The sequence below is a fragment of the Mesoplodon mirus genome, assembly GCF_964341445.2.
Source record: "Mesoplodon mirus genome assembly, chromosome: 15".
NCBI classification, from domain to species: Eukaryota; Metazoa; Chordata; class Mammalia; order Artiodactyla; family Ziphiidae; genus Mesoplodon; species Mesoplodon mirus.
In genome coordinates, this window is record NC_138991.1 from 21,835,642 (window position 1) to 21,862,431 (window position 26,790).

A 26,790-nucleotide genomic window follows, 5' to 3' on the forward strand; every position below is an offset into this window, starting at 1 on the left:
CAGCCAACTCCCTCTCAGTCCAATTAGAAGAAAGCCCTTAGGAGGCGCAAACCCTTCCCAGCCCTATTCCTGCTCATTAGCACTGGGGCTCGAACACAAGGCACCCCTGACTATTGTACACACCCTCTGGGATAATATGGTGTGTCATATAGACCCAAACTGCTCAAGTGCAACTGATCCCTGCTGGTCTAAAAAAAACCTGTCTGCCCTTTATTTTCCAATTCCCACAATAATTCTTCACAAAATCCAACGGGACAACTTTGCAAGTTCTCCTGGCTTTCTAGAGTTTGAGAAAACTAAGCAGTAATTTAGAAAAGAATAGCGCTAACGACCACTCCCTATTTGAGACAAAATAGAGCTGTCCCATCAGGACCAATGATCTACTCTGTAATTAACAAAACAAATCTCCCCCTTCCTGCATATTAGCATGCAACCAACTGTACTGATGCCCTAAGTTAACAGTACAATGAGACCTCATTTTTCTGAATCACAACTGGGTGGAAAGAAAGCAGATTTGAAAAAATCTGATTTATATTATTCAATAGTTTTTATTAAAGAATAGGGCACTTAGCTGGGAAGCAGTGGTCATGATTTTAAAAATAAATAAAGCCATGGACCTGATATCCCTATAAGTTTGTAGTGACTACGTGAGCACATCAGCTTCCAGCACGTGAGGAATGGCAATTTCCATTGCCACGGTAGAAACTGTGAAAATAAACTTGAAATGCACACTAATCTCCACATCTATCAAAAGCTTACCCATCTCCAATGCCCAATTCCCTAATCACTGCCAAACCAGAGATGACCTACGTTTTCTCAGAACACCAATGGTACTTCCTGAGCATAACACTCCAAGGGCACTTACCACACATAGTAATGTGAGTGTTTTTGCTATCAACTAGAGTTATTTATTTATTTTTAATAATTGATTTATTTATTTTGGGCTGCATTGGGTCTTCGTTGCTACGCCCAGGCTTTTCTCTAGCTGCGGTGAGAGGGGGCTACTCTTCGTTGAGGTACGCGGGCTTATCATTGCGGTGGCTTCTCCTTGTGGAGCACGGGCTCTAGGTGCATGGGCTTCAGTAGTTGTGGCACACAGCCTCAGCAGTTGTGGCGCACGGGCTTAGTTGCTCCGCAGCATGTGGGATCTTCCCGGACCAGGTCTCGAACCCGTGTCCCCTGCACTGGCAGGCGGATTCTTAACCACTGCGCCACCAGGGAAGTCCTCAACTAGAGTTATTATTTGTTTCCCTGATAGCGCCCAACAGGGCTTATCATACAAAGGAGGAACCCGGTAAATGCCATGATCTGCCCTAAGGACTTTAGAAAGGATTCCACTGACTCTTCCCTCAAACTGAGAACACAGCAAATGACATATAAAAATAAGATATTTATGGATTTGCTGCCCTAATTTTTTTTTTTCTTTTGGTGATAGCAGAAGAGGTGATTAGCCACCAACTGGGGTTCTATCTTCCTCTTGTTTTATTCCTCCTTGGTCCTTTAGGCAAATTGAGTAAATTTGGTTTAAACTGGGCCACAGAACTGACTGTTTAGCAATATCTTAAGAAAATATCTTTAGGGACTTCCCTGGTGGCACAGTGGTTAAGAAGCCGCCTGCCAATGTAGGGGACATGGGTTCGAGCCCTGGTCCAGGAAGATCCCATATGCCGCGGAGCAACTAAGCCCATGTGCCACAACTACTGAGCCCTCATGCCACAACTACTGAAGGCTGCATGCCTAGAGCCTGTGCTCTGCAATAAGAGAAGCCACCGCAATGAGAAGCCCGTGCACTGCAATGAAGAGTAGCCCCCACTCGCCACAGCTAGAGAAAGCCCATGAGCAGCAATGAAGACTGAACGCAGCCTAAATAAATAAATAGGGCTTCCCTGGTGGTGCAGTGGTTAAGAATCCACCTGACAATGCAGGGGACAAGGGTTCGAGCCCTGGTCCAGGAAGATACCACGTGCCATGGAGCAACTAAGCCTGTGCGCCACAACTACTGAGCCTGTGCTCTAGAGCCCGCAAGCCACAGCTACTGAGCCCACGTGCCACAACTATTGAAGCCTGCGTGCCTAGAGCCCGTGCTCTGCAACAAGAGAAGCCACCGCAATGAGAAGCCCGCGCACCGCAACAAAGGGTAGTCCCCCCTCACTGCAACTAGAGAAAGCCCGTGTGCAGCAACGAAGACACAACACAGCCAAAAATAAAAATAGATTTATAATAAATAAATAATAAAATACCTTTAAATGTACCTTTGACTTTATTTTTCTGTAGAAACACTCCAAAAGGGTCACAAAAAAGGGCTCTGAACATGTTTAAATGATTTATTTTAAAGGAAAAATTGTTTTAAAAAGCAATATTTCTAAAAGGCAGCAGCTGTTGAATCCCACCTTGTGTTCCCTCCTAATGCATTCAGAGTGACTCTTCAATCCATGTGAGGGGTGTACCCCTCCCTCTCTGCCCCTCACCCCCAGAGGTGCTCTTCACGGACCAGAATTCCTCTCCACAGCCAACTGATGGCTGAGCTCCAGCCTCTCAAGGGGGGAGATGAGGCACAGAAGCGCTGACAAGCCCTCACCAGCAGCAGTGATGCAGAGCGCCAGAATAAACTCTGAAGCTGCTTCTCACGGTTGAAAGGACGAGGCACAAGCTGTTTTCTCACATCCTCTGCCTCTTAAGGTTACAACAAACCAGCCTCTGATCCAATTAAAGTCCCTATAGTTTATGTTTTCTCAGAGAAGGACAAAGCAAAGATGACCTGTGCTTGCTGGGACCATAACCAGCCATGTATGGTCTTGGTTGATAAATGAAGAGTTAAAAAGATGAAAAATTTAAGTCCTGACTGCCACGAAATTGTTTATTCATGGTAAGGTGTTTCGGGCAGTTACAGCTGTACAACAGTAAATTGTTAACAACCGTTTCCTGAAGAAAAATTTCCATTACAGATCACAGATACGACAAGAAGCAGAGTGCAATGCTACTGGGAGATCAACATTCCAACTGATAGAGGATATGTTAGATGCAAGTCAAGAGGGCCTACCCTTTCTTGAAACCACTTTCAAGAAAAACGGTACTTTGAGGAGGATGACATTTACCCTAATCGCTGCATCTAATTAAAATGAGGTCATTTAAAAAATTTCAAATGCACTTTAAACTTGATGTAGGGCATAATTAAAAAATTAGATTTAAAAAAATATCATTAGGGCAGCAGGGTGAAGGTTAGCAGACAAGAAGGGGAAAAAACAGTTTAGCTCTCAGAAAACAGGAGGGAAATGGCAGTCTGTCAAAGTTATTATAGGGGGAACTTGTTTTTTTCCCTTCTTAAAGACCAGAACGTAACAACTTGGAACATCTGTGCCGTTGTCTTTCCCAAACATCCCGATGTCGAGCACACTTCTTGTGTCAGTCTTCTCCCCAGCAGGAACCAGGCTGGTGAATCAGCAAAGTGTCAGCATCTTCAGAAAGCTGCCACTATTATTTTGAGTTAGCAAGAATTAAAAAAAGAATAAGAATTGTGTTTCCAGAAACAAAATAGGTGATTGCTGTATTAATACACAAGGTAATGGGTGACTATACAACTCTGTCAGGGATGTAGTAAATCCTACAGGGAAAGGACTCAAGGTGCATTAGAAATGACACTGGACTGGAAATCCGGGGCCTGGAGTGCCAGCCTCAACCTCAACAGCTAGTGGTCCAACATCTAGACCTTAGACTTGTTACTAACTAAACAAATAAGGCCCTGGACTAAGTCAACTCTAAGGTCTGTTTGGATTCTGAAAATCTACCATTCTTAGGTGAATTGAAATGTGAAGTCACAAGTTGAACTCTTGGTTACTACCTCTGTGAGGACCAGTTAGTACCTTGAATAGGGCTATTTGTATGCTAGATACTCAGTATGTTTACTGACGGATACTGCTTGAGCATCAGTGCAGCCTATGGTTCCTGGGGGTCTAGCACAGTGCCTGATAAGCATTCAAAGCCATGTCTACCAAATGAATTCATGAGACCTATACCAAGCTCACCCAGAGACAAGCTAATTGACTAGGGTCCTCATACAACCTGGAACCTCCCAGTGATGAGTATGGGGAATATACTCATCAATCTAGGGACTGACAGCAATTCTCAATACTGTCTAACATTCCATGAATTATCAGAAATGGCTTAAAAGATCACCCTTCAAGAAGCCTGCATTAAGATTATTCACTGACTTATTTCTATGAGAATTATCAGGCAGGAAAGAACCTAGTCAGACATGCTCTCAGGAGAGAGATTACCAGAAAGATGAAAATAACATGAAGCAGCAGCAGATTTCCCATGAATATCACTCAAGCAGACTAACTACATTTGTCTTTTACCTTCGGAAACCTGTATTCAAACAGAACAAGTATTGGAAGAGAATTTGCTTTAATGTCCATAACCCCAACCACAGATATATCAAAAACCTTTTCCACTAAAGCTGTTTCACATCTGATAGCAAAGACAAAGTATAAAAAGGTTTAAGTCATGATTCAGCTTCAGTTAAATATAACATTTACTGGGCTTCCCTGGTGGCGCAGTGGCTGAGAATCTGCCTGCTAATGCAGGGGACACGGGTTCAAGCCCTGGTCTGGGAAGATCCCACATGCTGCAGAGCAACTAAGCCCGTAAGCCACAACTACTGAGCCTGCGCGTCTGGAGCCTGTGCTCTGCAACAAGAGAGGCCGCGATTGTGAGAGGCCCGTGCACCGCGATGAAGAGTGGCCCCCGCTTGCCACAACTAGAGAAAGCCCTCGCACAGAAACGAAGACCCAACACAGCCAAAAATAAAATTAATTAATTAATTAATTTTAAAAAAGAAGTAACTGTTTAAAGAAATAAATAAATAACATTTACTAAATACCTACTACGTATCAGAAACTGCTTAGCACTTATATGAACTCCTTTGATCCTCTCAATAACACTGCAAGGCAAAAGTTTATATCTATATATATGAATGTTTATATTTTTTCCAGTAAATGCCATCCACGAATATACACAGTATCATTCCCACAGAAGAGTCTATAGCATTTAAGTCTTGAAAAGAAGGTGACAACTGAATTCACAATTTTTAGATCCTTCGGTAGTTTAATGTTCTATGCCCTTAAGGCTGTTAGACCTTAAGGTATCCAGGTCTGGTTAGGGCCCAGTGACATAACTCATCTACTTTTGCAGATGAGAATACTAAGGGCTGGAGGGGCACCAAATTTCATACAAGTAATCAAACTTAGACTGCCTGTTTAGGTCTAATGCTGTCAACAAATACTAAATGTTATTGTGCACCTAGCCTCTTTTAAGGAATTGGGAATATAGCAGTAGACAAAGTAGATAAAAATCCCTGTTTTCCTGGACATTCCAACGTGAGACTAGAGGAGAGTTCAACTCCACTGGGCCATCTGTTAGCAAAATGATGTCTAGATCAACAGATGTAAATCCTGCCTGGTTTTGCCTATAATAATGGGCCCCCAAATCAAGATCCTGAAAAATTAATGCTGTCAATGTATGAACAGGATACATCACGATGAATTCTAACACTAACAAGAGCAAGTAGGACAATTAAGGGTTGCCCAAGATTTATTACTAGATAAAAACCAGACTTTCGAATGAGTAAAGAGCGTGTGTGATTCAAGATGGGAGAAAATTAAAATGGAAATAGAAAACCAAACGTGACAGCAGACATCAGCAGAGACAGGCAGGAGAAGAGAGTAAACAGCATTCCCCCACCACGTCTGCCCTCCTACTGAGGACAGATCTGAAAGGATATCTGTATTATCATGGCCAAGCAACCCGAGGAGAGACTGAACAGCGTTCAGCTCTACCAGAAGGTGGTACAGGTCTGGCATGGTGGCCACCACGTGCATCTCCTGAATGATGTCATTTAGGTCCAGCTCGGATTCCATAAACCTAGGAAGGGAAAACAAGACAGCATTATTGAAAGGGAAGGGGTACAATCAGTACTGAGGAGTAAACAGCAACATAATCCAGACAGAGAGACAATCTGTCAAAGTGTCTACAACAGACCAACCAAGAAGTATGCTCGTCCAAAAATCATACTGTCACACAATTTCCTTGGGAAATCGATTTCCTCATTACAAAAATCAATCTCGGATTCAGATCTCACTACAGGGTTCCCCTTACTCTTGCAGGCACAAGTGGCCTTTTAGAGGCTTCGAAAGCATTCTGCAGCATTAGATGATCTAACTGCCTACCAGTCCTGTGGATTAGCTACCATTACCCCTTGGAGTGGCAATTCCCTCTGTTGTCCTGAACACAGTTATCCTACTGATCCAGAAAGGGCTTCCCTTACCTACCACTTCAGATCAAGAGCCAATTATTCCCCTTACCCAAAGGAAAGTACAGAGATTCTGCTGCCATCCAGAAATACCTTCCCCTCCCCCACACCCCTTCCAATGAGCTGATTAAGAGACAGATCCCAAAGTAAAGTCTGGCATCCTGTAATCACCACCATACCTTAAGTAGCATGATACTTCACTCACATTTCCACACCTGAACCTTTCCGCAAACCTATGCCCAGGTACAAAGAACAGAACTGCTTTGCATTCACCTCTGTATGCCCTCCCCCAGCGTTTGACATGGAAGAAATGCCCACTAAGCCTTTGATGAACAAGACAGGAAGGTTTGTTCTGAGAAGGAAATGAGCTAATCCATGTAAAGCAACTGAAAAAATAACTGGCTGAGAAGAGTCAGTGGTTAAACACACTCTGGAGCCAGACTGCCTGGCTCTGAACCTCACTTCACCACTTACTTAGCCTCTCTTTGCCTCAGTTTCTTCATCTGTATAATAAGTGGGATAATAAAGTTACCTATCTCATAGGCTACTGTAAAAAGTAAATGAACAAATACACATAAAGCACTTAAAAAATGTCTGACATGCAAAAAGCACTATACCTTTGCTCTCATTTCTATGACTACTACTAACACATATAATATGTCTATCTTCTCTTCCAGAATGTAAGCTTCTTAAAGACAGGAATTATATCTTTTGTCTCTATGTATCCACAGATGCCTACTTAACTGAATTGAGGCCACAAAGAAAAGGAACATAAGCAGGGACTCCTGAAGTCATAAAGGACTCATCAAACTCCAGATGCTGAGGAGTTGGGCAAACACCACCTCTCCAGAACTCTGGAGATTCTGTAAGAACAAAATCTGGAGACTGTAATTTTTTTTAAAACATGTCCATAATTTAGACAATATCTTACCACTGTTTTTCTCCATTACTATTTTTAATCATAACATTTATGTATTTTTTTCTGATTATAAAACACCACATTTTGTAGAAAACTGGGAAAAGGGAAGAAGAGCCCTCAAAAAGTAAACCGAAATCATCTATAATCTTATTAACCAGAAATAACCATTGATAATACTCCGGTATGTTTAAGTCATTTTTCTCAACTCATAGCCTTCCCCCTGCCCAAAAGTAGCCTACACAAGTATACAGTTCTATATATAATTTTTGCTGTTGTCGTTAACATAGTCCGAACAATTCCTCTTATCATTAAACATTCTTCTACAGCAGGAAAAGCCAGTATCCAACAGGGCTGTCAGTCCTTCTTCTCCCTTGGCAAAATCCCTCACTGAGCACAGCATCTCCCCCGCTGAGCCCAGATATGGCTTCAGAATCCTTCGCAACATAGTGTTCCAAGAAAAGACTACCAATCAATCGTGGAGAGGGAACAGATTAGGCCTATCTGAAAGTCCTATTCTAAATAATACATTTTAAAAAGCTACATGGTGTTCCCTTGTATAGGTGTTCCATAATTTATTTTACCAATCCCCCTTTGTCAGACATTCAGATGGTTTCCAATTTTTTCCCTTATAACAAGTGACACTAAGATGCATGTATTCATAACTATCGTGTTAGGATAATTCCCAGGAAGGAAAGTCCCAAGTCAAAGAGTATGCATAACTTAACAGGTTTTGATATATTCTGCCAGAAAGGCACCAATAGTGTATGAACTCCCTGTTTCCCCTCACCCTCTTCAAAAAAAGTATTATCTATTTATAATCTCCTAATTGAGACGGGAAATGTAACTTTTTAAAATTTTGCATTTCTGATACCACCATGGTAAAAATTTTGTTAATGTTTACTAGCTATTTGTATTTCTTCTTTGCCTATTTTTATATCAGGGTGTTCATTTTATTATTGATTTATAAGCACTCTATATATTAATGAAATTAATCTCTGTCATATATTGCAAAAAAAAAAAACCCAGAGAAAAATATTTGTCCTTTAATTTGTACATTGTGCTTTTTGACATAAAGGTTTTTAATTACCTTTGCCTTATGAACTCTATTTTACCTGTATGCTGAGCAAGGTTTTTTCTATGCTAAGATCAGATATATGGTGTACTTTTATGTTTATACATTTTAAAATGTTTAGGAGTAATAAAACTAAAATTTATTTCAGTGTATAATATAGGGCAAAGATCTAACTTTATACTCTGCAAATGTCTGGCCAATTGCCCCAATACTATAATCTATCTCTTTTCCACAAATTTAAAGAAATGCCACCTCTATCATACACTAAATTTTAATGTGTACTCTAATCTGTTTATGGGTTTTTCACTCCATTTCATTGATTTGTCTGCAAATTCCTGAGCCAGGACCATACTTTCATAGTGTTACAACATATTTTAAATCTGTTACTGCAAAACACTCCTATGTTAGCCTTCTTTCTGAATGTTTCCTTGTCTATTCTCACCTGCTTATTACTCCAAGTAAACTTCAAAATTATTTTTGTCAGACCCCCCACCCATACCACATCCACATTTTTTTTTTAAGTCTCCTTCCACAGTGCTTACAAGTAGATTACCTTTTAAATCACTAGTTCCCCATCACCTAAAGTGTGGAAACCAAATCAGAATCATGACATGGAAGGGCTGGTGCAGACTTCAGATATTCCACGGGGCAGTAGGTCTGTATAATCTTTGAATCTAATGGGCTCAGCAAACCTCTAAGGCTTATTTGCCTTACATGGGTAGTTTAAAACAAAGCAAAACAAAAAATCTGATTTCTTGAGAGTAACTTGACAAAAGATTTTTGCAGCTCACTGGGAAGAATTAGCAAGGGAGACTGGGCACTAACTAGTAACAAACAAAATCATCTTGCATGCAAGGAAGAGATTTGGGGACTTGAGTGATAATTAGTGAATGAATGTCAGCCTGGAGAGAAGCTTCTGGTGGTATCCTGCAGGGCTCCATCCTTAGGTCTGTTTAGATCAACTATATTATTTTATTGTTATGTTTTGATCAACAACTTGGGTGAAGATATATAAAAGGCAAACTTAACAAATGTCATATAACACAAAGTTTATAGTGAACACAGCAGCTGACAGAATCAATTCAAAAAGTTTCTGACAGGCAATGATGATGGGCCAAATCTAACAGGAGAAAAATTACCTAGGGTCTATGTGGAGAACGCATTGAACCAAAAAGTCAAGTACAAATGCATGGGGCAGGAAAGACACAGTGTAGTAAGAGGACATGTGTAGAAAGGACCTGATGGTTTTAGTCAACTGTAACCACAATACAAATCAGACCACGAAACAGTTCTGCCAGGACAGACAACTTCTCAGTCATCTCTGGACACCTAGCACTGGGCACACTCCCTGGTCCACTGCAGAAATTCAGCAGATGCCTTCCAAATGAAGGAGCAGAGGAAAGTAGCTGCCACAAATGCTGCTGTGGTTTTAGGCTGCTTCAAAGAAGACAAGGTAGTTATGCTGATTAGATGACCGTAGAAGTCTGTGACATCTGTTATGGGAACCATACTTTAGGAGGGATATGGAAACTAATTTGGGGAAGCAACTGAGGTTATAAGGAGTCTAGATATCCTCTCACAGGAGGAGTTGTTGAAATTCTTTTTCATTCGGAGTTGAAATCTTAAGAGTCAGAGATGCCAAATGGTGAAATAGGTTTCTCTGGAAAGTTAGATCTTTGTCACTGGGGGTAATTAATAAAAGGTGATTAAAAAAATCAATGATAAGAAGGGAGAAACGGACTGTACCTTTCAGTCCCTTCCAACTTTGAAATCCTTCTTCCAAATATGCAATCTTAACCAAATATCTTTAAGTTTAGAAAGTCAGAAAATTATCACAACAAAATGAGCAGAAAGTCAACTGTGAGCAGGGAAACAGCATAAAAATACCACTGGGGTCCCATGTGACATGAGTAACGAGATACAGTGGGAAATACCTGGACGTAGGAATAAAATTGACCTGGGTCACACCCCAGCAACATGATTTACTGGCTGTGTAACCATTAGCAGTGTGTCAATAAGTATTTATGGGCACATACTAGGTGCCAGTCACTGTGCTAGGTACTGAGGATATAACAGATAGCAAAATAATCCCAGTTGCTGTCCTCACCGAGCTCCTAACCTAGCACATATATAAATAATCTATTACGTACAATTCATTGTAAGGATATCCAGCTTTGCCCAAGAAAGTTGCCATTGGAACACAGAGCACTGGGCTCCAACCTCGTCAAGGGAGACAGAATATTAACTAACCTATCTCTAAAACTCAACGTCCTTAATCTTCCTATCTGAATTACAGTGAGGATTAAAAGAGATAATAAAATGCCTAACAAGTGTTGGCACGTAGTAGATAGTCAATGAATCTAGATACCCTCAAGTTTGCTACACTATAACAAAGAAAATTCTCTTTTTGCTGACAAAAGTACAAGCCCACTCATTTAAAAGCACACACTACAGTATTTGCAGACGGCTGCCTAGGGATTAGGTATACCTTCAGCAACAGAAGACTCACAGCTGTGGGGAGAGGATCAAGCTAGAGGTCAATGGGAAAGCAATAGAGCAACATATTAAAACAGTAACCCAGGCTGAGATGGGGTCACTGATTCCATCTGGTAGGACGGAGAATATTCTGCTAGCTTGCCCATGTACATTTGCTTCAGACCAGCAGGATGTTCTCCCTCAACCACAAAAGTGAATTTTAGCAAGTGATCAGCAATGTTCAAAAACACTGTAAGAACAACAGAAACCAATGAGTCCTCCTGCAATCACAAAACCAGCTGTAAGTGCACAGAGAACATGATGCTTCCTTCACCTGGCTAAATCAGCAGTTCTCAAAGTGTGGTCCTGGGACTGCAGGTGGTGGCTGGAGATCCTTTCAGGGGTTTATAAGATCAAAACTATTTTTACAACAACTCCAAAACATTATTTGCCTTTTTCACTCTCATTCTCTCAGGAGGGTATGGTGGAGTTTCTCAGACAACTATACAACAATGTGATGATATCATTGCCCTAATGGCTAATGAAATGTGTACTTGAATATTCTAGAATTTTCTTAGATAAGTACTTTGGGGTACTCAATAATTTAAGGGTGCAAAGGGATCCCGAGACTAAAAAATTTGAGCACCACTAAACTAAATAGTTCTGCCCCTGCAAAAATGAAGAGAAAAACTACTAAAGGACTTAGTAGGGAAACAGCACACTCTACTAGATGTGATGTTTGGGAGAAAGATCACACAGTGCAAAGTAGAGGCTGCATAAGAGAACTGTCAATTGAATCTGAAATGCAGCCAAATGAAGAGAGGCATTTTTTGGTATGCAATCAAAATGACAATTGCATACATGGGAAAATAAATTTGAATGTTTCTGATCTCAACCGGAAAGTTTCATTCAAATATGCTCCAGCAATTTTCATCTTAATTGCACCTTGCTGGTCTAGAGAATTATAAAAGACACTGCACCAGTAAGAATTCAAGAACTCAAAGTTAAAACACAATGTAGTTTCCTAACTGCTTTTGGACATAAAAAAAAAAAGTTCTTTATGCATAATTTCAATTTTCAAATGTTTAGATCTTAAAACTAAAATAGTATATAAATTTTGTGTGAATGGAAAACACTGTTGAAATTTTTAAATAAAGCAACATTTTCTTAAAACCAGTTCATGAATTGTAACAATATAGCATCTGTGGTACCTAAGATGTAGATGGTGAACATAAGCTGCTGAAACTCGCTGCTCTAAAATGACAAGTATATCTACCAAGCGGGCAAAGGTAATACTGCCATTCCAAGAAGTAAATTGGATTTCTTACATTTCTAGTGTCATCAACCTGTGGCATAGCTGCCTTATAATGTATCCTTGGGTTCCAAGCAATAGGGATGCAGTAAATATGACATCAACTATATAAGATCTCTCTTGTTTACTGAGTGCCTACAGTAGGGCAGGTACTGTGCTAGGTACTACAGAGACAAACAATACACACCAACTAAAAGGAACACAGAGTCTAATGCAGGAAGACCGCTGAGTAAAGAAATAACAATAAAACAAATGGCAAAGATGTTGAGAGATCAAATTCATTGTGGGCAAGAACGTAGGGAAAGAGACCTGCTGGTGACAGAACTAAAGGATATGGTGGGGAGCTTGGCAGCAGCTATCAAAGTTTAAAATGCACGTGCCCTTCAATCTGGGAATTCAACGTTTAGATGTGTATCCTATAGAAATACAGGTACACTAAGACACATGTACACAGAGGTTCACTACAGCGTTGTTCATAAAAGCCAATATTTAAAATAACCAAATGTCCATCTATAGAAACATAATAAATAAATCATGGTATCTCCGAACCATGAAATGCTATGCACCAGGCACAAAATATAAGGTAAATATGCATGCAGCAACACTGAAAGATCTTCCGTTATGTGACCAAAAAAATCAAGGTGCAGAATATGTACAGTATGATTTAGGGAGGAGAAAAATATTTGCATATCTATATATGTGTAAATAAGTGTACAGAAAACAATCAAAAAGGATACCCACAGAAGTGTTCACAGGCGCTATCTCTAAGTAGAGGAATGGAAAGGGGATCAGTGCAGTGAAGGACAGCTTTCATTTTTCATTCTACTAGGCACTATTGGTATTTTTTACGATGACAATCTATTCGTGTATTACTTATATAATCACACACACACACACACACACACACACACACAGCAGTATGACAAGTGCGATTACTGCTGTACGGCAGAGGTCAGCACAAAAACTGATAGGACTCTGGTGCGGGGAAAGCTGAGCTCTGATCTAGCTACTCCTACTGTCAAATGGGGGGTGTGGCCCTAGGTCCAGTAACCAGGTTCTCCCCTCTCCACCTCCTCATCCACAGTACAGAGAGAACGTAGTGGACCACATTAGCCTTACCAAGTTGCCATGACAACAGGATGCTCTCTGATACTTCTGTGCCTTTGTTCCTGCTAGTCACATTGCCTGGCATGCCTTTCCATGTTTTCTGCCTAACTAAAATCAAAATCATTCTTCAAGGCCCAGCTCAAATACCACCTCTTCTGTGAAGCCTTCAATATCCCCCGACTTGGTATTCACTGCTTCTTCCTCTTTGCCCCCACAGTACTTTGCTTGTATTCCTTCTACCGTGCATTTATAGTCAGTCTCCGTAGTAACGTTTAAACTTGAGTGCAAAGACTATACTATTCAACTCCTAATTGCCTAGGGGCCTTAGGCATATTAAGATTCATTAAAAGTGTATGTCCTAGGAGGGAGGAAGGGAGGGAAAGAGAGATTTAGGACATTAAAATCTGTATAAATACGAAAATCCATTTACTTAGGATTCAAAACTGATGCAAAGTTATCAGATTCCTCATTATAGCACTTCACAGTGCACTGAGGAGCTGGTGTAGTAACAACCATATTTACTATCATTTCATGAGCACTTACTATGTGCCAGATACTGAGCTAAACACTTGCCATTATTTTCACTTAGTCTTCACAACCACCCTGTGAGGAAGGTACTATTTCTTTATACAGATGAGACACCTGAGGCTAAGAAAGGAGAAATAACTTACTCAAGGTCATGTGGGAGTCACACCCATATTTGTCTAACCCCAAAGCCTTTGACATTTCTCAACAGTAAAGCTATCACTAATGGCAGCCATGGTCAGTCTTCCTGGGGCCTTGAGAAGAGTAATGCAAAAAAGAGTTAACATAACAGGCCTGATCCTTAGAAGGGCCTGGTCCTAGGCTGGCAGCTGGGAACCTGGCTTTTGAAACAATTCCTAAGTGATAAGGTTGCTTTGCCCATCTGGGGCACTGAACATCTGCTTTCCTTCTGTGAGTCTGGAATTTTGGTAGCTGTTGCTGGCAGAGAATGCTATGATGTGTCTTCAATAAATACCCTGGTCTCAGAGTCTCAAACGGGTTTTCCTAACAGAAACACTGCACATGTGATGATGTATTTCACTGCTGGAAAAAGGAGCAGGTCTGTTGACCCCTCCCAGTGGAAGGGAGAAAACACAGGAAACCTGTACCTGAATTTCTCCAAACTGCCTGATGTGTCTTTTCCCCTTGCTGATCTTATTGTGTATCCTTGAGTACCACTGACTCCAAGTCCTGGGAGTACTTTTAGTGATTTCCCAAACATGTGGGTCATCGTGGGAAGACAAAACACACAAAGAGCAAAACAAAATAGCAAACAAAACATCTCAGAGGAGAAAGGGCAAAAACAGCAAAACAGAGACTTACTTCTCTGGATTGTCTGGAAACTTGATCCGCAACTCTTGGTTTTTGTATGATCTTTTTTCAAATGTAAGGATCATCTTCTTCACTGAGCTTTCATCCAATGGTTCTTCCTGGGGTAAAGAGACAAATGCAACAATTTCAGTCCAAAGGGATTTCTTATTTGCTAATCACTACTTCTTTCCCGTGGCTCTTACATGGCATTCTGCCCCTCACCTTTCTGGATTAACTGTACAGTAAATACTTTATCTCCCCCATTAGAATGAGGGTTAAGGGTGTACATCACATGCTACTTTGTATCAACACTCTGTGTGTCTCACATCTAGCACAGGAAGTTCAACTTAAGGTATTAAAGACTCACTCATTCAACAAATATTTCTTGAGCATACTGTATGGCATGGAGTAAGCAACAATGAATATTGTTTAATATTTATTTCATCCTTCTCTTCTGTTGTACAGGTAAGATAACATTTAGAAGTTTAAAGAACTTGTTTAAGGTCAAACCCTGAGTCAGTGAGAGTGCCCCTCAATCTTTTCCCTACACCGGGGGTCAGCAAACTATGGTCCATACGTCAAATTCAACCTATAGCCTATTTTTGTACACCCGTAAGAATGGTTGTTAATTAGCAATAGTCACTGCTTTGTGTTTCTTATATTATACATTACTGTATCTAGTCCTTACTAGCTACTGAGAAGGGTATCAGACAGGTACCTGGAATCCCGATACAGCCACAAGAATTTAGTAACCTCGCTCAGAGGAAGCATAAAAAAACTAGCAGACCATACAGAATATTCTTACTTCATACAGTGGAATAATACCTACAAAGGTAAATAAAGTGAATTTTTGAAAACAGAATCATTCGCCCCCCCCCAAAAAAATCTACACTAAAGTTTCAGAAGTGTTTTTTCCTCAGCTTAGTTCCCAGTTTAAAGTAATGTGCTGCAGTGCACTCTGACTCTCTAACACTCTCCCAACTCCTAGCTTCGTAACTTTGAGTCGTTGACCAAAACTCACACCTAAAAGCAATAAAGAAACTGCTATTAAGAGAACCAGAAATAGGGCTTCCATGGTGGCGCAGTGGTTGAGAATCTGCCTGCCAATGCAGGGGACACAGGTTCGAGCCCTGGTCTGGGAAGATACCACATGCCGCAGAGCAACTAGGCCCGTGAGCCACAACTACTGAGCCTGCGCTCCGCAACAAGAGGCCGCGACAGTGAGAGGCCCACGCACCGCGATGAAGAGTGGCCCCCACTCACCGCAACTAGAGAAAGCCCTCGCACAGAAACGGAGACCCAACACAGCCAAAAATAAATAAATAAATAAAATTGAAAAAAAAAAAAGAACCAGAAATAGATCCTTTCGGAAAGCACTGAATCATCTCATAATTTTTTAAGTACCTAAAAATGTTAGCTATTATGTTATTAAATTTAGATTTTGGCATATTGAGGGTTTTTTTAAATTTACTTATTTTATTTTTGGTTGTGTTGGGTCTTCATTGCTGCCTGCGGGTTTTCTCTAGTTGCGGTGAGCAGGGGTTACTCTTTGTTGTGGAGCACAGGCTCTAGGTGCACAGGCCCCAGTAGTTGTGGCTCACGGGTTCTAAAGCGCAGGCTCAGCAGTTGTGGAGCACGGGCAGTTGCTCCGCGGCATGTGGGATCTTTTCGGACCAGGGCTCAAACCCGTGTCTCCAGCATTGGCAGGCGTATTCTTAACCACTGCGCCACCAGGGAAGCCCTGACATACTGAGTTTTAAGTGGGAGATACCTATACATTCATTTTGGGCGTAACACCTTTCTTAGATTTTATCAATGACTCCTGGACCCTGAGGTACTCTGTTGGAACCCCACCCGCTCCCCAGTGTCTACAGCTTTAAGGAGAGGCACCCTGACTTGGTAAAAAAACTGAAGTCAGTGCCCTGACTCAGTCAGGACTCAGAGCTTAGCTTCACTACTTACTACCCACGTGGCAACGTTACTTTGCTGAATATAATCTTCAAACCCTCACCAAGTCTAACTGATTCTACCACATAAGTGAATTCATCCACTTGGCATTTAGAATAAAGTCCCAAATCCTTCACATGACCTGTATAAGGAAGGCCTGGCAGGATTTGGCCCAGTAATCTCTCCAACCCCAAACCTCTGTTAGTGGCCCATGTCTGCTTATTCACTGTTGACTCTCCAGTGCCCATGATAGGGCCTGGCACACAGGAGACATCCAATGAAGATCTGTTGAAGGAAGGAAGGAAGGCAAGGAGAAAGGGGAAAACTACTACCTGTATCTTTCAAGGTCATAGAGATGACCTAAAGACATGAGGTACATAAAATTGTTTCATAAACTATATGACACTCTATTAATATAAGCTGTTATTGTAACTATTAGCATGATTGTTAATGTACCCAACTTATCACTGGGATCTAACTAAAATAATTTAAATTGCTAGGAAAGGGTTAAATCATTTTCAAGCAATCTCAGTACCTACGGCTTTTCTTTCCCTTAGCTAACATCCTGCCAACCCTGTAGGAAAAAACTTTATTAGTGTTAATAATACAGCTCTCATAGGATTCCCAAAGTCTTAGCCTCTCTAGGGTTTGGCCTTCCCTCCTTTAATTTCTCTCCAACACTGGGGGAAAACCGAATTATCAGTCTTAGTCATCAGCCACAGCAGTATCTCCAATAGCTCAACGTCAGAAACCAGAGGGAGAGTTCAGAAAGATGAATGCTGGTGATGTAGCACAAAAAGGACAATAATATTTTACAAGTTCACGTGACTTTACAGGGGCAAACATCACTTGTTTTTCATCAAATGAGACTTCGGTGGCAGTGAGAAAATAACTCCTGGACTTGTAGCCTTCCATGCGTCATTTTTACAAAGCGACCTATTTTTCCCTGTCCCTGAACAGAAGGGCTGGTCCCACATCCCATTTCTGTCTTCCAGGCTAGAAACCATTTACCCATGACAGCTACTATCCTAATCCTCCAGTACCAGCCTTGCCCGACACGGGAATTATACCTGCCAATTAACTGCTGCTGCAGGGCTAACAGATTGATCAGAAGCTAGTAAGGAGGGAGGGAGAGAGGGAGGATGTGCTACACACACTGTTTGTCTAAGGCTGGCAGGGCTGCTGCCCTCAGAGAGGAAATCCAGGACTGTCTCCCACCACAGATTTCCAAAGTGTCACCATCTCTTAGGGGCAGACCCCCAAATTACCACTGGTAGAAATCCTAATGAGGAGAGAGTTACTGTCATAATACAATAAAGACCTTTTGGGAATATGAATCAATTTTTTTTTCTTCTCAGATTCACACTCCAGCTTCATTTTTTAAATCCAAACTTAGCGTCAAGTCTTTGAGGGAACCAAAAAACAGCTGGCTCTTAAGAATCTAATTCATACTGAACAAAATGCCAGAGTGAAATAACATACAAGTTAACACTTAAGGATTTAAAGAGACACAGAAGGTAAGGTCACATTATTTTTAATCACTGATATTTTACCTCTATTCTTTTCAGCTTCATTCATTTATTCATTCAATAAATATTTGTTAAGGGCCTACACCAAGTTCTAGGCATTGCTCTGAATGCTAGAGATACAGCTGTGAACAAAACAGAGCCAGTCCCTGTTTTCAACAGAGGTTGGGGAGAGGACAATAAAATAACAAACAGGAATTTCAGATCATGATAAGTGCTGTGAAGACAGTATACAGAATAACGTAATAAGAGAATAAGAGAACGACTTGCAGGGCTACCTCAGAGACAGGAACGACTTCCCTGAGGAGGAAGCATCTGAACTGAGACCTGAATGAGAAGAAACCAGTCATGTAAAAAGCATCAGGGGAAGAAGAGCATGCCAGCAGAGGACACAGAAGTAAAAAGGTTCAGAGGCAGGAGTCAGTGCAAAGGCCCTAAGGCACCTTGAGGAACAGCAAATAGAAAGGGCCTTGGTCTCTCTTTCCCTAAACCATATTTCTTCAGTCACATCTAAATACCTAATCCCCTAGCCGCGCCTTTAACTTCTTCAACTGTGTTGCTTTGCGAAGGCCATTTCAACTGCCTGAAAAGCCCCTCTTCCACTTGTTTGACAAAATTCTACTCCTCTTTCAAAGACTACTGACTGTACTTAAAAATGAGTGCCCTCTATGTGTCCTCAGTACTGGCTAGGAAGCCTCTCTGACCCTCCTCAGTCCATACTAATTGCCCCACAGTTCAGTGCTTGGGCCTCGATTATAATATATAAACCAGAATAATTTTAAAACTCTATCTGTAATGTTCTTTACAGTCTGTAAAATGCTTTCCCAACTCCATTATTCCACTTAACCTTCATGTCAACACTGTGAAATAAGTATTCTTAACCCCATTTTACAGATTAAGCTGGGAAGTTCAGGGAAATTAAGCATTTAGCACTGAATTACACTCTACAGATGCTGTGTCAGGGCCAAGCATCTGAGCTCCAAGCCCAACTCTGCCACCTTACCTCTTCCTCTTCCTCCTCACCCTCTCTGTCAATAATTTGAAGCAGCCGTTTTTTGTCATCATCTGCTTCTTCTACCACAGTCATTTCCTCCTCCCGAAAGCGGCCACGCTCTCGAGTACCAGCTTGTCTCCGACGCATCTTCAGCTCTTCCTCTTCATCATCCCGGGGACGTTTTGTGCCCCTGTTGGGCTAAGAAAGAGAAAAAAGAAACACAGGACTTTAGAGCTGGAAAATATGTAGAAGGGCATACATACCAAGCATTCTAAAAGTTTTCGGAATTCCCTGACTGAGAAACACCAGAGCATACAATTTCTCCCACAGAATGAAGTAAAGCTCTAAGTGGTTATTTTTCAGACCCGCAATGATTCTATAAATACATGATTACAGTCACCTACAAGGTAGCTGGTTTTTGTTACAAGTATTTTTCAATATGCAAAGTTTAGCACTTCACAAAAGTTCCTGTATATACAGAAATCACGGGGAACAAGGCTACTTTGAGAAGGGAACGCTGGGTTAAGCTCAATTTACTAGTTAGGATTCAGTCCCCAACACCAATCCCTTAGTACCTGGTTTTAATTCAGATTTTAAAAAGATTATAGTCACTCACAAGTAATTCAAACAGAGAATATTACATACATAACTTCCAAGGGTCTACAACATTCTAAAGTCCTACTTTACAGCAGAGTAGAGTAAGGCCCAGAGGTCAAGTATCACCCAAGGTCACAAAACCAGGAGCAGCACTGAAAATAGAACGGCACTTCCTGACTCCTAGTCCAGGGCTTTTCCCACCACACTGTTAGGGTCTCATTCTCCCTCTGACAGTGCAATCCATGGAGGAGTTTTTACAATTGCTTGCCATTCAGCTGGAATAAAACAGGGCACTACTGAAATGGGCCTCAGAACTGAGGAAGAAGAGCACCGCGCTAGATATCAAACAGCCCAATATCTCCATTCAGCTCGAGTTACTACTGTGCAACTTTGGGCACATCATTTAACCTCTCTAAGCCTTACTTTCCTCATCTGCAAGTGGAGATTATCACCCTTTTCTCCTTGCGAACTTCAGAAAAGATGTTTTTGTGTGTATTTAAAAAAATTTTTCCAGCTTTATTGAGGTATAACTGACATATAACTTGTGCAAGTTTAAGGTGTACAACGTGATGATTTGGTTCACATACATATTGTGAAATGATACCACAATAAGGTTAGTTAATACCTCTATCACCTCACATAATTAGCTTTCCCCACCACCACTGATGGTGAGAACATTTAAGATCTCAGCAACTTTCAAGTATACGATACAGTATTATTAACTACAGTCACTCTGCTATACATTAGGTCCCCAGAACTTATTTACCTTATAACTGGAAGTTTGTACCAAACGGTGGCAAACTGTAGTGAAAGAACACTAAACTATAACAATACTAAACAATTATATAAAATTATTTCTATGAGTTAATTAATCCAAATGATTCTGTCTTCCCCAACACAAAACATTTGTGTTAGGCTCTTCTTCAACGAGCTTTTCTTTATCTGTTACAATAACTGCACACACCAACAGTGTGCTAGGTGCCATGTGGTATGTTACTACCAAAGTGAAGAAAATGCTACATTCACTGCCAGCCTGCTAAGTTGCTTTTGGTGATAACAGACAAATTTCTATTATACATGATACACATCTCACCATGTGACTTATAACCCACACTGTTACTGAACTCTGCTACCCCAGTGGTACAAAGGCATTCCCCTCTATATTCATGTACCCTGCTGGTTCCACATGCCAGGTGCTTCAGTAAGTCTAAGCATATGACATTGCTTAGAAAACTCACATTAGACAATTCAGTTTGTGGGGTACCACCTGCTATTTTTCACTCTGTTCCTGAGTCTCCCTGGGATGGATTATAATTTCATATGATCACACTCTATTTCCATAAATATAAAAATTACAAAAATCTGTTGTCATCATTACTACTCTACACGTTAAAAAAAAGAAGAAAAAGAAAAAGGAAATCAACATGCCAGTAACCAAAGAGTACCAGAAAAGGGGGTGGTGGTTTTCATGTGAGGAGAAGGAGGTAGCTTGCTCCTAAAGGAGGGCAGGCTTCAAACTAGGTAGCTCCACAGTAGGTAAGGAACTTCAGCCCCCTGGGAGCACTAATTCTTTCAGGCTCCTAAAACAAGCCCTGCTGCGGTTCTGATTAGTGTGAGCCTATTGCAGCAGCCAAATCAAAGCATGAGCTCCACAGTCCTCCACGGAGAGATTTCTGGACTGTTTATCTCAGCGCAGAGAGAAAAGGCAGTGGACCACAATTAAAAGGAGAAAGCTAAATACTGCCACAGTTAAGAAATGCAAGAAAAAGAACAATGGCAATGTCTCTTTTGAACACATCTTCCGATCCACTTCTGTAAAACAAACATTTCAGAGGTCCAGGAGGAGTTTCATTTTTACCACTAATAATTTCCACTGAAATGGCACTTTCCTTCTGCAGAACTTAAAGCACTCCTTTTAATCTTCACCCCATCTCTGGGGATGAGAAGTAGTTAACAGTTCTATTTTATAAGCAGGGAGACAGGATGCCTGAGATCCTTTAATAAACTCTTGCAAAGACAACCTGGTGACTTCTAAAAGTTGAAACTGATCTCTGGGAAGTTTGCCAATTTCCATGATTCCAGGACCCTAGCTGAGACAGATCTGAGGGACTTTCAGGGAAGAACATATACCCATAAACGTAAGTCATACAAGACGTTAGCCAAGTTAAAATAATACTTGTTAAACCATTCATTCAACAAATAATTTATTAAAGAATTCCAAGGCTTGAAGGATCCTCAAGTAATTAGCCTGGCCTAGTACCAGTCCCAGGCTTCCATTAGGGTAATGTCTAAATGGGGACACAGGGATAGACAGGGCTAGAACAGATTCTTGAGACAAGAATAGCTTTGCTAGTCTTTATGAATAGTCTAAGCACATTCCTAAGAGGGCAACCTTTAGGTTTACCCACTGTATCTCCAATTTCCTTCCCCCTCATACAGGGTATTGGGCTTTAGCTCCCCTCATGGAGGACAACTCTGTAGCAGAGCACAGAAGAACCCACCCCACTGGGATGCTCTGACATGGTTCCTTGACAAACATAACAGCTCCCACCTCCCTCTCCAACAGATGGATAAGCCTCCCAAAGGCCTGATATATTTTATTTCAGCATTTTTCTCTCCCAAGGCAAAATTTTAAAAACTTCTGTTCTTTACTTCTCTTCTCAACTCTCAATTCTTTTTCAGATACTAACGCTCCAAATAGAGAAGTTCCTACTCATTTCTGAAATTTGACCATTCTGAGTAATAAAGGTTAAAATTCATTTCTTTAACAAATATATAATAAGTGCCAACTATATATAAGGCACTGTGCTGGGGACTGGGGACACATGGCATAAAGACAAACATTGCTTTGCTATCAAGGGGCTTAACAATCTAGGACATAGCAGTCCAATCAAAATATAATGCAAGCCACAGATATAATTTAAAATTGTTTTAGCAGCCAAATAAAAAAAGAAACAGATGAAATTAATTTCAATAATATATTTTATTTAATCCAATATATCTAAAATATTACCATTTCAACATGTAATCAATATAAAAAATTACTAATGAGGTATTTTACTTTTTTAAAAAAATACTAAGTCTTTGGAATTTGGTAGATGTATTTTACACTCGTGGTGTATCTCAACACAGAACCAGCCCTATTTCATGTGCCCAACAGCCATGTGCAGCTAGTGGCTACCATAATAGACATCTCAGGTTTAGGGAATTTTCATCTGAGGGGTTCCTGTTCCCTGATAATGTCAAAATGAGATTGGATTTCTGGCAACACTGAATGAAATAGGGACTCATATAAAGCTGAAGTCCTATTTGTACAAGATCCCCATTAAAATCTGTGAAGCTAACAACACCCTGCCCCAGAAATAAACTTCTAGATTATATTTACCAGTATTCACCACTGAGAGGGTGATCAGTTATACAAAAAAAAGCAAGAATACGTAAGTGGGGAAGAACCTAGGAACTGCCAAACTGATTTCACTACAGAAGAGACAAAGGACTCTGGATCCAGAAAGGGAGCACTCACAGCCTGTCAGAGAGGTCATCAGCTCAGGCCTGAGCTCTCCTTGCGTTTTACACAACCAATACCAAGAGGATTAAGCCAGTCTTACCAGTCACCTTTGGAGATTAATTTGTTTTGCTATCTGAAAGGTGTTTGGAATCCCTCAAGATGAAGGAATGACAAAAGAAATTGTTCTTAATAAAGTCATTTCTCTGCTTCTGCTGCCCACAGCAGAAAAATGATTAACTCTTAACTTCTGATGTACTAGAACATCAGCCTTTTAAGGATTTTTACAATCTTCTACATTCCCTGCCTTATTCCCAATAGGTGGTGAGCGGAATAAATACTCACTAAGCATTTGCCACCATCCAACCACACAGCTGGTACCCTTTCTAGGATACACAAAGGATTCCCACTTGCTCAAAGCTTATAGGAAGCTCCAAGAATATATATATATGTCTTTACTTTCCAAAAATCTTGATGCCTTGTGTCTGTTTGTGTGTGTATGATGGATGATATATATACCCATCCCCCTAGAAACAGAAATCAAGACATCTCCATGAAAGCTTTGAAAGAATTAAAAAATTAAATAAGCAATCTGCCTAGACTAGTCCCTGCATACCCAGACAATATCCAACCTAAGCTTTAGGTTTCATTTCTCTCCCCCTCTCTCTCTCTTTTTAATTAAAAAGCAGTGAGAAGCTGTAGCTATAATGAGGGGCTGTGGGAAAATGCAGTTATATTGGGCTCAAAGTAATGTACCATAGGAAGAGGCTACATCACCAGAACGAATCCTAAATTAAAACTCCACTATGAAACCAACCCCATTTCCTCTGAGCATGCAATCTATATTATCGCATTTATGGTCTGCCTCGACCTCAATTAGACTTGGGGGTGGGGGAGAAGAAAGGGGACTTCTATAATAAGCAATAATGGTATCATTATGATAAATTATGAAAACACACAGTGCAATTATTAATGTGCAGAGCACATTTGTACCAGGCTATAACAATGTAGATGTATACTGTGGGGGAACATCTAAATATAGCTCAATATTCCATGTCACCTGGTTAAGAAATGGAGTAATTTTCATAAAATGTACTTTCATGTTAATGGAAGAAAAATATGTTCACTTTTATTAAGGAAATGGAAAAATTCAAAGGAAATCTTCTATTAACTTTATAATAAACCAGGAATTCTTCACCTAGCATCAGGAAGGTCACATATCTTCAGAAAAGGGGCTTCCAAGTGGGGGCATAAAGTGCTGTTTCCTAAATATCAAACAATGGGAAAGACTCAAATGTGAGCTGAAAGAGATAATCTAGTTTATCCCTCTTTTTACAGAAATAGGGAAACCTGAGCTCGGTGGGTTTAAGCACCTTGTCTGTGGTAGGCAATAATATAAGGCTTCTAATTCCCAATATAATTCGTCTCCTCCTTTGCTATACTAACTAGTCATTCCTAACCTGTGTGCAATGGTGATATCCTGTTTGGAGAATGAATTTTGGAGTCAGATTTTCCTAAATTCAAATCCTGTTCCCTCTACTTAGCAGCCCTGGAAAGTAACTTACCCATTCCAGGCTTGAGTTTTCTCAATCTATAAACTAGGAACAACGCACACTTTCACACAGACTTTTATATATATATATATATACACATACACATAAAGGCCAATGTTTCTAAAGTGCTAATCACAGTTTAGCCCACAGAAGACAATACATGTATCTCTCCTAGACACTCCTGACTTAAAATCAAAGAACCTCAAGGTTGGAGAGGGTGTAGACCATTAATAGGTGTTAAAACAAGGATCCCATTTTTAACATCAAAATATTTGACAGACCCCACCCCAGCTGCATTTTTTTAGTATCCAATGATTAAGAAAATATACAATGACAACAAACAAATTTCTATGTATTTGGTAATACTTTTCATTGAATTTGTGTTTTTAACTCCCACATTTATGAGAGAGAGAAGAGAAGAGAAGACAAAGAGAAACAGAAAAAAAGAGATTAATTTTGAGAGAGATTTTGAGAGATTGAGATTCATTCTACAGAAAATGCTTGTGTATATCTGGATTCAAAACCTCTTGTAATAATTCTGAGTCACTAGAGACAATCCAGATTTTAGGAATCCTTGATCTAACTCAATTATCTTTCTGAGGTTTGAAAACCCTTTAAAACACTTCTGCTAGGCATAGGCTGGGGTTTCCTAACACTTCCGGTGACCAGAAACTTAACCTCCTCCTAAACTGCACCTCCTCCATCTCTGGATCACTCAGAGAGTTCATTCAATTAAGGGGAAACATTGCAACTTAATAATTTTCTTCCCTAGTCCATAATCTTTCTCCTTAAAGCAATATAAAATAGGTTTAGTCTCACTCTCACATTAAAAAAAACAAAACACTATATTATTTTAAGACAGTAATCCTATTTCATTCTTCCTCTCTCATTACCTTTTCTTTTTCAGAATAAACACTTTCAATATGAGATGCGAAGAATGTATGCAACACAGTTAAGGGAGGTGTACACATAATTAAATTCCTTCCTACCTTTATTTGGGGATTTCATAATTTCAAAGCTTTCTGATACCTCTTCAGGTGATTCGACATATGGAATGTCACAAACCCAAGCTTGTGGACGGACTGCTCTAACCAATTCGAAATGCTCAGAAATCATCTGCTGTTAACCTCACCTAATTACATTTTGTCAGAATAAAAAGGAGTTTTCAAACATTCATTTTTACCAGATGGTAGTGAGTGGCCTGACCCAGAAGTTACAGATGAGCTGCAGTAATGAGTTTTCCCTTGCCTTTGCTGGCTGCACATTCACTGGTGACATTCTACAACTAGGGCTTCTGGCTCAATCAATATTTGCAGGCATGAAACCTGCCAAAGTTAACATCAGAGCTCTCTTGCAAATTTGCTTAAGGCATCAGAACTGAAAAAGCTCACAATCTCTAATGCTGCAACTATCATCAGCCAAAGTTCATAATTAGGGATCAAAGTCATCAGAGACAGAAAATTCTACCCACTCAAAGGGTTGTTGTGATGGTTAAAACATCTTACAAAGGGGCTTTGTGTAAGCTATAAAGTGCTATGTCAATGTAAGGGAATATCATTATCATGTTTTTAAGAAATATCTGAGTGACTAGAACAAAAAAATCTCACAATTTGTATGGAAATACAAAAGACCCTGAATAGCCAAAGCAATCTTGAGAAAGAAAAATGGAGCTGGAGGAATCAGGCTCCCTGACTTCAGACTATACTACAAAGCTACAGTAATCAAGACAGTATGGTACTGGCACAAAAACAGAAATATAGATCAATGGAACAGGATAGTAAGCCCAGAGATAAACCCACGCACATATGGTCACCTTATCTTTGATAAAGGAGGCAAGAATATACAGTGGAGAAAAGACAGCCTCTTCAATAAGTGGTGCTGGGAAAACTGGATGGCTATATGTAAAAGAATGAAATTAGAAGACTCCCTAACACCATACACAAAAATAAACTCAAAATGGATTAAAGACCTAAATGTAAGGCCAGACACTATTAAACTCTTAGAGGAAAACATAGGCAGAACACTCCATGATATAAATCACAGCAAGATCCTTTCTGACCCACCTCCCAGAGTAATGGTAATAAAAACAAAAATAAACGGGACCTAATGAAACTTAAAAGCTTTTGCATAGCAAAGGAAAC

At 40.3% G+C, this 26,790-nt stretch overlaps 1 protein-coding gene across 1 annotated transcript in view; it reads right to left on the reverse strand.

The window, feature by feature from the left end:
- Positions 1–26,790, reverse strand: part of CTNNBL1 (catenin beta like 1) — a 152,845-nt gene that overhangs the window by 109,786 nt on the left and 16,269 nt on the right. Inside the window, exons 2-4 of the mRNA XM_082643383.1 lie at positions 19,004–19,192; positions 14,540–14,646; positions 5,778–5,919 (exon numbers count right to left, since the gene is read on the reverse strand). Coding sequence (XP_082499509.1) covers positions 5,778–5,919; positions 14,540–14,646; positions 19,004–19,192 — 438 coding nt within the window. The remainder of the gene's footprint in view (positions 1–5,777; positions 5,920–14,539; positions 14,647–19,003; positions 19,193–26,790) is intronic.